Consider the following 15,919-nt stretch of genomic DNA (forward strand, 5'->3'; position numbering starts at 1 on the left):
TAGGACGTTTTTGAGACAAGCCTTTCGTTTCTCAGAGGCAGTCCTTCGAAGGAAAAGGTGCAGGGATTGTATTGGCGTTTAGCACAGCAAGCTGGGGGGGGTAATGTGGGCGATGTGCAGCTCGGCGGGATATGCTGCTGTGTCTGAGGTCCGGTCGCTTGGTTTGGGGACCTCTGTACAGCAAACAAGCCAGGCTTTGGTGCGTTTCTCATATTTAAAAAAATAAAAGATGTTGGCAGCATGTTATTAAACAGTCAAGGTTTGTGTTTTGTTTTGCCAATAGTTTCCTGGGAAAAAAGCAAAACACATTTATTTATGATCTCATGCAAGGAGCATATTGGAGTTTTCTGGAATCTTGTTCTTTTTATTGCGATTTTATTGAAATATTAAGTTTGAGCTGTCAGACGTTTTACATTTTGGAAATGCAGCGCAGGGCAGAAAGCAGGAAAAAGTACATTTTGCACATTTTTAACTTGTCAGTCTCACAATATGAAGTGCTGTAACTGCCCTGTATATTACTGTGAATGCTTTTTGTGCAATGATGTTCTGACAATAGTGGCACTATTGCACAGTGTGCAGCTGTGTGTGTGGGGGGGGGAGACTATGTTTATCTTACATTGTGGGGATCAAATGTCCCCCCATTTTTCAGGTACCCCCAAAGATCTGTGACTGCAATCTGAAAACTAAAAATGCCAAAAGTCTTGTATTTAGTTTGGTTACTTATAGTTAAGGTTAGGGTTGGGTGGGGGTTAAGGTCATCATGATGAGGTTAGGGTTTTCCCCATGGAAATTAATGGAGTCCCCACAAAGATATAATTACAAACCTGTGTGTGTGTGGGGGGGGGGGGATGTATATATTACATTGTGGGGACCAAATGTGACAAAAACATGTTATTTTCATGATGTGAGGACCATTTTTTTGGAAACTCAAATTTATAAAAAACTATGACTGCAATCGAAGCTTTTTGCCCATAGAAATGGGTGGACGCTCCCCTCAAAGATATGAATACAACCGTGTGTGTGCATGTGTGTGTGTGTGAGAGAGAGAGAGACAGAGACAGAGAGACAGAGAGAAATGTGTCCCCCTCTGTAGTTTGGGTTTCCTCTGGGTTCTCCAGGTTCCTCCCACAGTTCAAAGAAATTTCCAATAGTGCATAATCATGTATGTGAGTGTAATTGCCCAGTGATGGACTGGCATCCTGTCCAGGGTGTCCCCCGCCCTGTCCCTAGTGACGTACTGGCATCCCGTCCAGGGTGTCCCCCGCCCTGTCCCCAGTGATGGACTGGCATCCCGTCCAGGGTGTCCCCTGCCCTGTGCCCAGTGATGGACTGGCATCCCGTCCAGGGTGTCCCCTGCCCTGTGCCCAGTGATGGACTGGCATCCCGTCCAGGGTGTCCCCTGCCCTGTGCCCAGTGATGGACTGGCATCCCGTCCAGGGTGTCCCCCCAGTCTTCTGCCATATGCTGCCTAGGAGAGGCTCCGGGCAACACTGACCAGGATAACCGATTAGAAGATGAATGGATGCATATTTGGACCATCTGCATCATATATAGTAAAGTAATGAATAAAAGTGAATCTTTAGGCATCACAGTTGGAAAATGTTTCTCTGCTGTTGGCCTTCATGAATGCTCTGGTCCTTTGGGGTGGAATTCGCTCGTAGTTCTGCTAGATTTTCTGTTTTGTGTTTCATCTTAAAAGTCCCCAGCCAGTTAAGGCCGGGCCTGATCTTCCTACTGCAACCTTTACATATTATTGTCTGCAGAATGAAAAGTTTGCGTTTTTTGTTGAGGTCACACCTGCTTTCCCACAGGATGCATAACAAGGCTGGATATGGCATCCATATGTCTCTTACTGACATAGATATTTATACATCTATAAACACACTCACATTAAGTAAGTTAGACACAGCAGAGATATGCAAATATCTCGGCGCCATTAAATCATTGGTTCCAGATGCGTGCACAACAAAAGGTCCTCTCATTATTTCGCGGCCGGTGATTTGTCTTAGTTGGAGTTTCTATATTCATTCCTGGCTCCGTCTTTTTACACAGTTCCCCAACAAGAGCACGAGAACCAGAGCGAGCAGCCGCCAGGGGAGATTAGCGTGATGGTCGCTGACCGCCGCTTACGTAGTTTCCATTCAGACACATTCTATATGTGTGTAATAACCAGTTAAGGCACGCGGGTCGTTCGTGAAACGTGCGAAAGTGAGCATGGGAACTACAACGTAGATCATTTATATAATTATAGACCGGATATTCTGTCATGCTGGTTAATAATATCGTTGTTAATTAAGAATACATAGCTTTTAATAATAGCATTATGCAATATGCAGTTATATACGCTTATGTTCGTTTCGCCAAAAATATGACAGAAAACCCTTTAAAGCTTATGGATCTTTCCGGGTTGTGTGTTTCTACGTAAAATATTGATGTATATCTATTTAAATATAGAAAATGAATATAAGTATCGGAGATCGATGTAGGGCGGCATGGTGGTGCAGTGGTTAGCACTGTTGCCTCACACCTCACACCTGTTATACTCCGAAAATCATCAATCTTCCGTAGATACACAGGTAGAGATTACAAAGTGAATATCCACCAGTAGGGGGAGTAAGTGACAAGTAACATGGCAAAATAGAGAACTAAAGGTCTTCAGTAAAACTACTAGGCTATCAAATTTAAATAACAAGATTTACTATTGCAGGTTAAAAGAAATGAATAAACTAAATTAACACTCTGCATGGATGCTTGGAAATGTTACAGAGTTGTACATTAGTTACCGTATCTACATTTGCAGCATAATCTTCATAACTAAAAGTCTTTTATTTAGTGTAGGGGTGGGGAACTTGATCCATGGGGAGCCAGTGTGAGTGCCAGTGTGGGAGCCAGTGTGAGTGCCAGTGTGAGTGCCAGTGTGGTAGCCAGTGTGGTAGCCAGTGTGGGTGCGGGTTTTTGGGATGACCTGTCAATGAAAAATCGTTACCTTGTGAGACAAATAACCCCCCGTTAGAGTAAACTGGACTAGAACGCATTGGAAGATGATTTTCTCAGGCAGTATGTTTACATGCACAATGAGAAAATCCAATTATTGTGTTAGGCCGACTAAAACCGGACTTTTAAAATTAGTCCAACTGAAACTGTACTAAATTGAATTCCTGAAAGTCGTACTAAGATACTCAGGTCATGCGAATGGGAGTCGACTTAATCCTGCATGTATATGTTCAACCGGACTCAAGCTGGCCTAGGCGCTTTGCACATGCTCCACAGTCACCCCCCCCCCCCCCCCCACCTCCCAGGCTTTCACCCAGAAGTAACAGAAGAAGCACAGGGCCTAGCCATGTGAAGGATTATGTTTCTGTGTGTGTGTGTGTGTGTGTGTGTGTGTTTATGTGTGTGTGTGTGTGTGTGTGTGTTTGTGTGTGTGTGTGTGTGTGTGTGTGTGTGTTTGTGCACACAACAGATTAGATAGATAGATAGATAGATAGATAGATAGATAGATAGATAGATAGATAGATAGATAGATAGATAGATAGATAGATAGAAAATGGGACCTTATCTTGGTTGTGTAATAATGGGATGGTATTAATTACTAAATAAATGACTGGACTGTGTTTGATTTCTGCATGCAACATGTGCTGTTTCTCAGTTTATTGGTTAATTGAAGTTTCATTCTGTTAGGCAGCATTAAAATGTTGAGTTTTACAGTATTATTACAAAGTTATGTTATATGTTAAGTCTGAATGTCATGGATATATTTCAGGGAATGGTTTAATATAGCGGTGCCAGTGCTGGACAGATGTTTTTCGTAAGATTACAGTGCCTTTAAAATAGAACAATGCACCAAGCTAAACGTTCACTGTTGAACATTATTCATGTTTGTGAGGCAAAGTGAGGCGGTTATATTAAATTTAGTATCATTAAAGGGCATGGGGTACGTCAGCTCGCCAAAACTATTTCTAGTGTATTGTGCTCAAGTAGGCCTAATACTAATAGAATCCGTTCCGTTTGCCGATGTGTCCAGAGAAAGCTTAGTAAGACATAAATGTCTGGACTGTTTGTGGTTGTGGTTTGCTTTGTTTAACACATGCACTTTTTTTCATGGGATTGCTAACTGAACAGAAAATTAAGTCTGAACCTAGAGTCCACCTATGTAGGAACTGAAGCTCAGCTATATCCATCCTTCCATCATCCGTCCATCCATCCATCCACCCTCAAAGTGATCATTCTGGTCAGGGTTGCGGATCAGCCTGGAGCCTGTCCCAGGGAGCAGAGGGCAGGGAGAAGGCTAGGTACACAGTGGACAGGATGCCAGTGTGTCACAGGGCGCAACTCGCATGTTTTCTTGGTTGAGCATTTTTGTGCTGGGATGGTATGTGACTGCTGGTTAGGCGTCGGTGCCTGTGATTGGAAGGTTGCTGGTCCAAATGCACAGCAGGCAGAGTGATGTCATTGTCAGCCTCTTCAGCACAGCCCTTAACCCCAAGTACTGTAGGGAGACTGTCCAGCCCAGCACACTTGTATGCCACTTGGGAATAGAGTTTCTGGTAAATAAATGTAAAATATGCATATCGTTCATTATTCTTTGTAGCATCCGAGTTTCGGTGTGTATTTGCTGTGCACTTTCAGATTATGTAATATCTTAATATTGTCAATGCTCAGAAGGCGGAACTTCTGCCACGATAGTCACATGAAGTAAAGGAAAGCTCGTTTTGGATATAAAACATGGAGACGCACAGAAACCGTAACGGTAAAGGAAGCGTTTAAATGGCTATTCAACTTCTTTAAGCGGCATTTCTGGACCGATTCCAGTGAACTTCCTTTTCTGAAAACTCCCCTGCAGTACGTTTTGGGTGAGGCCAATGATCAAGCGCAGGACCGAAGAAAAGTAATTCGGGCAACTTTGTAGAGGGAGCATGAGCTTTTAGATCTGGATGCTTGTAGCGCTTCGCTGATGTGCCTCGTCGAAACAGACATGATACCTTCACGGGATTTGTGCTGTTCCTCTCCTGGATTATTTTGAGTTCATATGTTTAATAGAATTCCGCGATAATCTATAAAAGAATGCTGAAGTATTTAAAGGACATTTCCCCCGTCTAATCATTATTTGGATTTTTAACATTTATTTCCGGATTGCAGCAACATTTTAAAACCAGAATAATGGAAGGAGATCAAAATGTAAACTCGGACTCCCAGTCAGAAAGCAGTGCGTCTGACAGTTTTTCTAAACTTTGGACAGATGTGATCGGGATGCTGGTAAGTCCAGAAAATGTTCGTTCGCAGCAAAAGGGGACAGATAAGATAAGACTGGTTTTAATTAATTTCTAGGCTACCTTACAAAGTTATTCAATATGATTTAAATGAAATGCCATATCACACATAACGCCATAAAAATGTTGCGGGATTTAGATTTAATATCGGAAAGCCCCCCGCTACAGTCTGCGCAACCAAGAACATTATTTATAACCTACGAAATAATCGCGTCTCATCAGATCGAGCGAGGTTCCTTTGAACCCGCTTTAAACCCGTTTGACATAACCAAAGCATCGGTAAAGCAGATCAAATGACTGATTATGCGCCGAATGTTATGAAAATTAAACGCATTTATGAGAATTATGAAATAATGGGCTATACTTCCAGAATATTCATATAGATTCTGTAAGGTATTATGCTCTTCCCTGATAATTTCACGACTATTTTGCGATGATTATATTATTTGTGTAATTCTGGGGGCACTCCTCCCAAAATTATTGCGGGAGGGGCACTGCATTTCATACATTCGTGAAAAATCAGCAGTATACTTTGCATTTGCTAGTTAAAATTGCATCTTTTTATGAATTTAGATTTTCTACAGGGACCCAAAAAAGCACGTAGCCTGACACTTTATACATGGTGACAATACCTCGCAGTAAGGTACAGAAGTCTATCCGTTCCATTCACCTGTATGTATTCTCAGTTTGAAGTCGATCTTGAACTAGCTTGTACTTTACTTCCATAAGTCATTTAGCTTAGCAGCACTGGTAACAAAGTTGGTTCCTTGCTGACTGCAAAGTTGTTATCTGTCTCAGTTGTACATTACTTTTTTTGAAAATATCCGTCGGATAAGCAAATTTAAATCAATGATGCTTTGTTTATCTGGGTGGCGATATTTTCCTTATCTAATTTTGCTCTCCATGAGACACATACAGGCGAGACCAAGCTTGGCAGCCCTAGTGTCTACTGTCCCTGGAACAATTGGGGGTTGGCTTAAGGGACCAATGGTGGGATCGGCCTGCAGGCCCTGGGATTCAAACCGGCAACATTCCGGTCACAGGCACAGTGTTTTAACCCACTGAGCCGCTAAGCCACCACCAAATAGCTGATCAGATACCATTTTATTACAACAGAGGAAATCTGCCCTGCAGAGTTACTAGCGGCAGGAGCTCTATCTGACACAGCCGCTAAAGAGTCTGATCTGTCCTGTCGGTGTGATTTGCACCCCTGAGGTCTAACCTTGCAAATGTAAGAGCATCATCCAGCATCCGAAAGCCTGGATCCTCGCCTCAGGTTGAGGTGTTGAGGTGTGAAGTGACATTGGGCTTGTAAGCTCCTCTTTGTTGATGATCTCACGCTGAGCAGGAGTGCCTGGCGCTCAATGTCCCTCAACTCCTGGATTAGACTCTGCAAGGTGCATCTTTAGCATGGGTTTGCACATCTTATCACCACAAAAATAAGTCAAGATAGTTTCAGAATTGCTCCTCTGTTTCCAGTACCAAGAGTCTACATTCAAATTTCAAGACTAAACATTTCACCAATGCTGCCTATATCAAAGACGCTAGTCGTTCAATGAAAATGAAATAAGGTTTAATTTTATTTGAATATTATAATGGTAAGTGGTTGGGTTGCACCATGGAAGCACATTTCAGGGCGATTCCTACACACTCTGTGCTGTGTGACCCTTTTATCCCCCCCCCTCCCCCCCCCTATATTTGCTTGAGTTTTTTTCCTTAAATCGTCCCTGAGCACCTTGCGATGGACTGGGGTCTCGACCAGGGTGTCTCCTGCTGTCTGAAGGCGGGTACTGTACCATCCAAGCTCACTGCAACCCGCAAATGGATTTGTGGAAAAAATGATATCAGGGAGAGGCACTAGGAGTAGAGTGTGTTCTTAAATTTGTTCTAGTTTGTTTGGCATGAAATGTATCATTTGGGAGCCAGTGAGAGATCTGTGTGTTGTCCATTAGGGATCGAGGGAGAATGACTGGCCAAGTTAAGCGGCCTATTGGTTCGGATTCGTCGGTGTACTTTTGTGGTGAACAGTGGTGGTCTTTCCCAGACCTTCTTTCATCACTGTGATTGTGCTGCCTCTTCCTTTCAGCCCTGAGGATTTCCTGAGGAAACCCCCCACCCCTCTATCTTCCCAGGAGCTGGGGGTACAGGACCCAGCATCACGTTCACATTGGACTATAATGACTGCACTTGCTACACGGTTTATCGGCAAGTGCGTTAGGAATTTACTTTGCGGCGTCATACAGAACAATCTAGGACAATCAAGACAATCGACTTAATAAATTACATACATAAAATAATGTGCCTACTGCATATAATTGCATAGCACAATTCTACAGCAATTAACTTCCTTTGTCTAAAATAGAAGCTAAACTAAGATTTTCTCATGAAACTTTGATTAATCAATTATTTTCGGTATAAAGGAAATATCACATGTCCTGTTATATTGTTTGTTTTTTAAGGTGGTGTTGCTGTCCTGAAGGAGTATAGCTAGATGGTTTACTTCTGTTCTGCTTTTCAGGGCATATTAGTATCGCTGAATTGTGGACGCGGGTAATGAAAGCATGCCATGGTTCCGATCGTAAACGGGACACGGGAGATTAACGACACCGACCTCTGCACCAAAGTGCTGAGCACAGCTGCGTTTTGTTTAAGTCCTTCGTCTGGCACTTTACGATGCATCTCACCGGCACCACATTTCTCAGACGTTTCGTTTGGATATGCCGACTTTGATTTCCCTCAGCGCTAATTTTTAATCACTTTAATTTTCCTTCGGGTGGTAAATATTTACATTAGCTTACTCCTCTGGGGTAGTCATACGTGAGACTCCTCCATCATGCAAATGCACCCCGATGGTGACTGAGGCGCTAGGCTCCAACAATGGCCTGACTTCAGCATTCGCTAAGCTTCTGGCTGAAAGGCAAGCGAGACGTTTTATCGCGCTTCGATATGCTATTCAGCCGCAGAGAGATCAGAAACGGGGAACTAAGTGCGAAGTAATGTTCACAGCTAAGGGTTCTTGGCTTCAACCATGGGAAATGGTTTGGGTTACACCCATGTACAACAGATGTTTTTCAAATACCATTAAGTCATAAGGTTCAATTGTTTTCCTAGTTTTGGGGCTTGTTGATGTCATGGCAACACGTCAGCTCACAAATTCTCACTGTAATCAGATATTGATCAAATTTGTTGCAGTATTATGTCTTGTCTGGATCATTACCCCGGTTTGAATCATACTGTGGATGATAAAATGCTTGGAATCATTGGAAATTGATATTTTATACATGCAACCATCCAGAACTCTCGTCAGCAGTTCTATATATTTTCACTGTTCCACCGAAAGGAAATGTGATTAAACCGATCAACTAACATCCAAGCCCAAAATTACATGATTTGTTAGTGCAGGAAGTAGAATATAACAAGGATCTTTATTGGCTGGAGAAAATCGGGAAGAGTTTTAAGTACCACTGTTCTAAAACATGAGGTCCGCGGGTCTTTCAGAGATGCCAGCTGGTCCCTCAACAGGCTGTGCTCCTAAATGCTAGGGACCGAAAAATTAAACACCACATGTAGACAGATTTATTGGTATTTCAGAATGGGTATCTATGGTCCAGGTATTGTTACTTATCATTCGGTGGCATCGAGCCGATGTTGACGATGGCGAGCACATAGACTGCATTCCTACGGGATGTCCTGTCTGCTGTCTCGGTCTTCAGCATCCTCACCGCCATGTTCATTGTTGCGATGAGTCCATCCATCTTGTTGCAGGTTGTGTTCTTCCTTTACTTTTAAAATTTCCACAAATTTTGTTTTTTAATTAATTCGGAGTCTTCTTATTCTGGGCTGAAAATAACAGAGCTTTATTCTGGTTATTTCTGTTGAAAGTAAAATTATGCTTCAGTTCACATCTAATGCACTTGGTGTATTTAAGTCATGCCTGTGTTCCGAGCCGTTAAATTAAATTACTTAAAATATTGAACCAAAATCATCCAAACAGTGTGTCATCATTCCGCAGAAAAGTAAAGTTTCAAGTTTGAACAGAATATTGGGATGAATGTAATTAAATCAGGACATATTTGTGTTTAATCTGTGCTTGTTTATAAATAAAAGAATGTCCATGCTTTACTCATTAGTGTGGCTTTTTTTTTTTTTTTTTGAGTGTTTGTTTTTAAAGTTTTTCAAGGAAACACTGCCTTTGTGAAGTCTCTTAGTCTTTGTTGACCAGTAGCTGTAGAAGTTAGTTTTGGGACGAGTTTAGACGTTACATCTGTACAAAGCTATTCTTCACCGTTCCATATTTATCTACTAATTGAGCAGTTCTGACCGCTATGCTAATTCTGGATAACTTTTGATTTATTAATCTTGGCGTAGGGCAAACATACAACCTGCAACTCTGAAGAGCAATATTATGCGGAAGCAATTCTTTGATGCTAAAATGAGTCAGATTTACTTTGGGAAATTAAATATAAAAATATAAACATATGTTAAAAAAAAATAATAAAAGTAGTATATAGTAATGAAATTCCAGGATATCCACTTCATGTTTCTTTAAACGTTCCCGGAGGTCTGTGCTTTCAATGCTTTGCTTGGGGTTGATGCGCCCTGAGTTGAAGAGCGCAGGGTTGATGGGTGACCCAGACCATGGTCGTGTTTTTGCAGGACGGTTCTCTGGGCAGCATTGATGACCTGGCACTGGAGTACTCTGAATACTACAACACTTGCTTCGGCGACGTCTGCGAGAGGATGGAGGAGCTGCGCAAGCGAAGCGTGTCCCAGGAGCTCGAAACGGTAGGGAACCACGTAACTGGAAAAAACACCTCATCCTTACATAGTAGTGAGGCACGGATCGGCCATGACATCATCTGCATCCGCATGTAAGCCTAAATCATCCACCCGCCACCCACCATAACTAATTTTGGTTAAATAATAAAGTGGCAACAGGTATTTCCACAACAGCCTGAACACAAGTCGACATCTTTAATCCCCTCAAACAAAAATCCTGAATGTCACTGCAATTTTCCAAGCATAAACCATTTTAAAATCTAAAAATAACGTTTGACCGCTGGCCAAAATAAGTAATAAAACGGGTCCAGCAGCCCAATCAACGGCTAACATATCGAGGCTAATCGGTTATCTCTTCAACATAAACCTCTGCATGACACAGTAACTTCCCAAATACAAACACTAAAAAATATCAATACTATCTTGCATATGATATACTCAGCACTTCACTTGTCATGATAAACTATTTCCCGCACGTAACTTTTCTGCCCTTCCGTTTTTCATTTTTAATTCTCCTTTGATTTTCTTTCGTTTTTTTCCATTGCTGCTTAAGACAAATGGACCCCGCGAATATATTCTGCTAATTTGTACCTGACGTAAAATGAAGCCTAATATGTTCACATTTTAGAGAACTTAATTAATATTTCCCTCATTTATGATATGCATACATACACCTGTACACGTGTTTGAAGATGAAACTTAAGCCAGCTCCACAACAAATATAAAGGGAGTCTATGAAACAATGAAAGGAAAATGAACAGGTCTGTTGTATTACATGATTTATGGTAAATGAATTTTACATGTAGTGTAGTTTTATTGCCTATAGTAAAACAGGAGCACTATTTTTGTATATGAATGCAATTTCTAATTAAAATGCAAAATATGTATGTTTTAACTTGGGGGGCTGTCACAGCAGGTACACAAACGATAACCTGTTACAGTTACTGGGCCCCTGAAAGGTCGCTGTTTAAATTTGCTGTTGGAAAAACACCGGAAAATGTTTGAAACAATGGAAAAATGTGTTACGTGTGACTGAAGGACCTGGAGGGTAGCATGTTACCATTTTGCTCAGGAGCCAAAGTCGTAGATACTGAAAATAAATCCTTAGAGTCCCCCCCCCCCCCCCCCCCCCCCCCGCCCCCCTTCCTCTGATATGAGACACTTTGAAGTCTTTGTTTTAAAAGGATTTTGCAGGTTGGATCCATCAATGAAAAGATTTTTTTTCCCGGACTGTCGAGACAAATATGAAGCATGATGTGAATCCCCTTAGTTTCAGTGACACTGGCGTTAAATCCATGAATTTGCATGAGTTTAACGTAAATGCTGAAGAATTTCGATTGCATTAATAGATAAACTTTATTGTCCCAAATGGGAGATTCCAGCACCACTGCAGATCTTAGAAGTGCAGGAGTTAAAAGACAATGTAGGTGATACAAAAACCGGATTTTGATGCATATAATAAATGTACAGTATGTATATATGTATGGATGGATGGATGGATGGATGGATGGACGGATGGATGGATAGACCTGGGAGGAACCCAGACAAACATATTTCCTTTTCTTACATTCACATGTCTGCGATGGGCTGGCCCCCCATCCTGGGTTGTTCCCTGCCCCGTGCCCATTGCTTCCGGGATAGGCTCCGGACCCCCCGCGACCCAGTAGGATAAGCGGTTTGGAAAATGGATGGATGCATTCTCATGTTCCAGGTGTTAACCACACAATGCCTTACGCTGTGCTAACTCCACACGCCGCAGTGACTTAATTAGGCAGGTAAAAACAGTGCCAGGCTACTCCCCAGCTGGGCCTGACGTGCTCTTTTGAAATGTCATAGTTTCATGTCCAGTTTCTTGCATTGTTCTGCATCAGTAATGATGCCATGGCTGCAGTACAGTTCCCACTGCAACACTGCTAATACAAGTGCGGGGTGTCTGGTGGGAGGTACTTATTAGAAAGTTTATGGGAAGTTTTTTGGAAAGAAATTGGTAGGATTTGTACGCGATGACACATGATATTTTTTCTGCTTTGGCACTTGGGAAAATGTTTCCGCAAAGCATTTGCTCGTTACAGCCATTTTTAATGGGGCTAAGAGTTCCTGCATGAGAACTGTGTAACTGTCACTGCTCTGACCTGGTTGCATGTCTTCAATAGATTAGATGCCCCTGATCAGACTGACAGAACCAAAGATCCCCGAGTCTGGTTGGAATTCCGGACTTTGTCCCAGTTCCCCAGTCATTATCCGGCTTCAGAAGGCATAGCCTGTTGGGAAATGTCTCACTTTGCCTTTTTACGTTGTATAACCCCCCCAGACATGCTTAAGTTTTTCTCTTTTAATTCTGGGATTAAAGTTCATTTATGGTGGTTACACAAAAGTAATATTCCAAGCAGGGTAAACAATGCCCATCTAAGAGAACAGACAAAGAATGAATTCCAGCTTTTGCAACAGATACTTCTCCCACCATCCTGAAAGTTAATTGAGACAATTATGTGAGGCTGGCTATATCCCTGTATTAGTGTCTTCCGGTGAGGAGCACTTAAGCAGAGGAAGAACTTCTCCAGATGTTCGCAGTCGTCTCAAATCGATCCTAGATTGTGCTCAGATGCTGATGGTTGGGGGGGGGGGGGTCTAATGTCTGTAGCGATCAAAAATAATGTGTTCAAAATAACAGGCAAGCCACAAGTTTCAGCTGAATCACAACGACAATAATAATAATAATAAGATGAAGAAGATGAAGAAGAAAAATACTAATCGGAGTATTACTCACATTGTCCTTGTATTCCAACAGCCTGCTGCTTTTCACATGCCAGATACTGCATGGTGCTTTGGTTGGGCGTCTTTTGACATAGTTGAAATTAGTTGAGCTAATGTCTGTAATTGAGGGCAGAGGTAGCGTGCTGGCACTGCATCACCGATGACCTCATAAGCGCTTCCTAGGGATGTGCTGGGCGTCTCCCAGTTGCACCAGGCCTTCGAGGAGCTCCCAGCTATGCGAGGACCCGCTCATGGCCTTTGTGTTGTCGCCGCAGGGGGGACCCAGCACCACAGTCATGTCTCAGCAGCTGCGGTCGGATGCCCAGGTGAGTGCTGTTTTTATTGGGGGGGGGAGGGGTTCCCGAATGCCCTACCAGGGCCTAACTGCTTTACCTCTCCTCGCCACAGGAGGCGCTGGGATTCAGCAGTGCGGTGTCCACACCGGAGACTGAGAGAAAGTAAGACAAATCCTATAAAAAATTTGTGCAGGACATTCCCAATTTGTAAGCACTCGATCAGTATATCCAGGGCTGCCCCCACCCTTTTTGGGGCCCGAAGCACAGTTTGATTAACCTAGTTCCTGCTCATTTTGTCAGCCTGCTCAGATGGGGGAGCCCTCCTGGTGGCCACTGAGCCCTAAGCAAACTGCTATCGGTGGATCCAGGTTCCATAGTTGGTTCACAGGCCCAACCCAAGGTATAAACAAACTTAGTGGGTGCTTTGGACCCAGCGGCCACCAGGGGGCCCCCCATCTGTTCAGGCTGACAGATTGGGCAGGAAGATGACGAATGACAACTATGGTAATCAAATTTTCCTTAGGGCCCCAAAAAGGGTTGGGCTGGCCCCGGTGGATGCTGTTATTCATTCACGGTGTGAGTTATATCAAAACTGAGTGTGGATTAGGGAAAGGGCGATGCCGATTCTGGGGTCAGGGGGTCACCGGCGCCAGCAGCATGTGAGTGGATGTGGCTGGAAATCCCGTAACAGCAGAAGACAGCTCCGCTCGAGGCCGCGGTGTGCGTCGTACTCTCGAGAGCAGCTTAGACAATGGCCGGCCGGAGGAGGACTGTTTCCTGCTGGCCCGCGGGCCTTACATCTGACTGGGAGGAAACTGGATGGGCCAAGATAACCGAGGTGAAGGGCGGGCAGGCGGGGGTGGGGGGGACAGGAGAAAGATGTGAACTCCTGATTGAGGGTGGGAGCTAAGTGCCACGTCTTGTGAAGACAATTCAAAGTCAGACGTGGCCAAATATTTATAGATCTGAAATTTAGCCTGTCCGCTCACAATGGGGATGGTGGTAAAAGCAGGAAACCATGAGGTAATCATGGAGATGATGTCTAATTGTAAAAAATAAAGGTTATCTAAGTTTGGGGTGATATTTATGATGAATAAGTAAAAAGGTTATCTCGCTTCGGTGCTTCCGCTTGGTTCACGCTGAGCTTCAGCACGACCCCGTGTATGAGGGCCCTGCTTCTGGTACCTGTGGTCTTAGCTGGCCTCCTCAAGCCCTTGACGCCTTTGGCACTTGGCTCCCACAAGCAAGCTTCACTGCCTCTCCGTACAAGTAACTCCCAGGGCAGATGGTAGAGGGTAGTGAGAGTAGGGAGATGGTCCATATAATCAGAGTAAGCTCACCTCCCCCCGACGCATGAATGTGTTGGTATTCACTGCCAAGTGCTGGGGAGTCAAGTTCTGCACTTTCTCCAGGCACGATGCCATCAACCTTTTATTAAGAATATACTCCTGCACAGTGTGTTCCCCCCCCACCACCCCAGGTTAGGAAGAGGACGGGGTGAGGTTTGACCTCAAGGTTTGACCTCAGTGGTATTCTAGCTGTAGGTAATTGTACCTCATAGTGTAATTTAAGGTACAGAAATTGACTCTGGGGAACTTTATCAAGGTACAAACAATATTAATGTACCCATGATGGTAGAAAAATGTTCCTCAGAGTCCATTTCTGTATATTAAAAGGTTCAATTACCTACAGGTTACAGCCCCAGTGATAAGCAAAGGTACAAACCAGTACTTGTTTTTCCATATGTGCATGATATATATGTGTGCTAATGTTATATAAAGTGGGTGGAATGGTGAGTCCGAGGCTAGGGCACTGTGGTGGCAATTGGAAGGTTAGAATCCTATGAATGCTAGGAGTGATTCTACTCTGTATGGCCCTTGACTGAGGAGCTTAACCTGCCGTTGCTCTGTCCTGGGCATGACGTTAATCTACATGCAGCCCTGAGGTGGGGAGTCGCGTGGTGGGTGCAGCAAAGCACTGTATCAGTGCGCGGTCCTTACCTCAGCACGATGTTGTTTCCATCCTGTACTCCAACTTCAATAGTAAGCTGTCCCCCCCCCCCCCCCCCACACACACACACATACCCCCAGCTCAGCAAAATGGGATTATGTCAACATGGCTGCCTGTTTCCTGGTAGCCAGCACAGTGCCGGGGGGGGGGGGGTTGGATTCCATTAACAATGAGGTCTTATTGCCATCATCACTCGCGGGAGGGGAGGAGCTGCCCTGAAATCACTACAACGCTCATTAGACTGAATGACTGAGACTATTTTAATGCCAAACTTGCATCTCCACCCTCTGTTACTAAACGCAAGAATTCAGACTTTGCTCAGTCTCGGTCTTTTTTTTTAATAGTGATTAATCTGATAATTTTATTATAGCTGTTACTGTGATTGCTGTTATTAGGACAGACCGTTAAACACTTAAGCGCTCCAATTTCTACATTAGGCACTAAATCGTGTTGTCAGACCTACGTAACCTTTCCCTCAGCTAAAACCAGCACAGATATTTGCCTGTGCTTTTCGATATTATAACGCCCCTATGAGTCCATGAAAAAGGCTCTCCGAAGTGAGATGTCTGCCGTTCCTCCAGGCCGGTGTCCCCATGTTCCCTGAACCCTCCCTCGTTTCTGACTGAGATGGGCACCAACGTGCGTGAGATGGCTGGGGGAGGTGTTTCGTCTGGTTTAAGAGCGAGAGAAGCGTGCGACAGTGCCTTTAATGGCTGTAGGAATGTGTTTTTTTTTTCCCGGGAGGGCATCTGTTCTGCAGCTGGACCAAGTCTCCATACTTCTGAAGTATAACAGAGGAGATGCAGGCTT

General features: G+C 43.7%; 1 protein-coding gene across 1 annotated transcript in view; it reads left to right on the top strand.

Annotated features, from left to right (window-relative positions):
• sash1b (SAM and SH3 domain containing 1b) overlaps nt 1-15,919 on the top strand; it is a 92,401-nt gene that overhangs the window by 53,633 nt on the left and 22,849 nt on the right. Inside the window, 3 exon segments of the mRNA XM_048973832.1 lie at nt 9,927-10,055; nt 13,079-13,129; nt 13,212-13,261. Of these exon segments, the coding sequence (XP_048829789.1) occupies nt 9,927-10,055; nt 13,079-13,129; nt 13,212-13,261 (230 nt within the window).

The sequence above is a fragment of the Brienomyrus brachyistius genome, chromosome 14 (genome assembly GCF_023856365.1).
Source record: "Brienomyrus brachyistius isolate T26 chromosome 14, BBRACH_0.4, whole genome shotgun sequence".
In the NCBI taxonomy this organism is placed as follows: Eukaryota; Metazoa; Chordata; class Actinopteri; order Osteoglossiformes; family Mormyridae; genus Brienomyrus; species Brienomyrus brachyistius.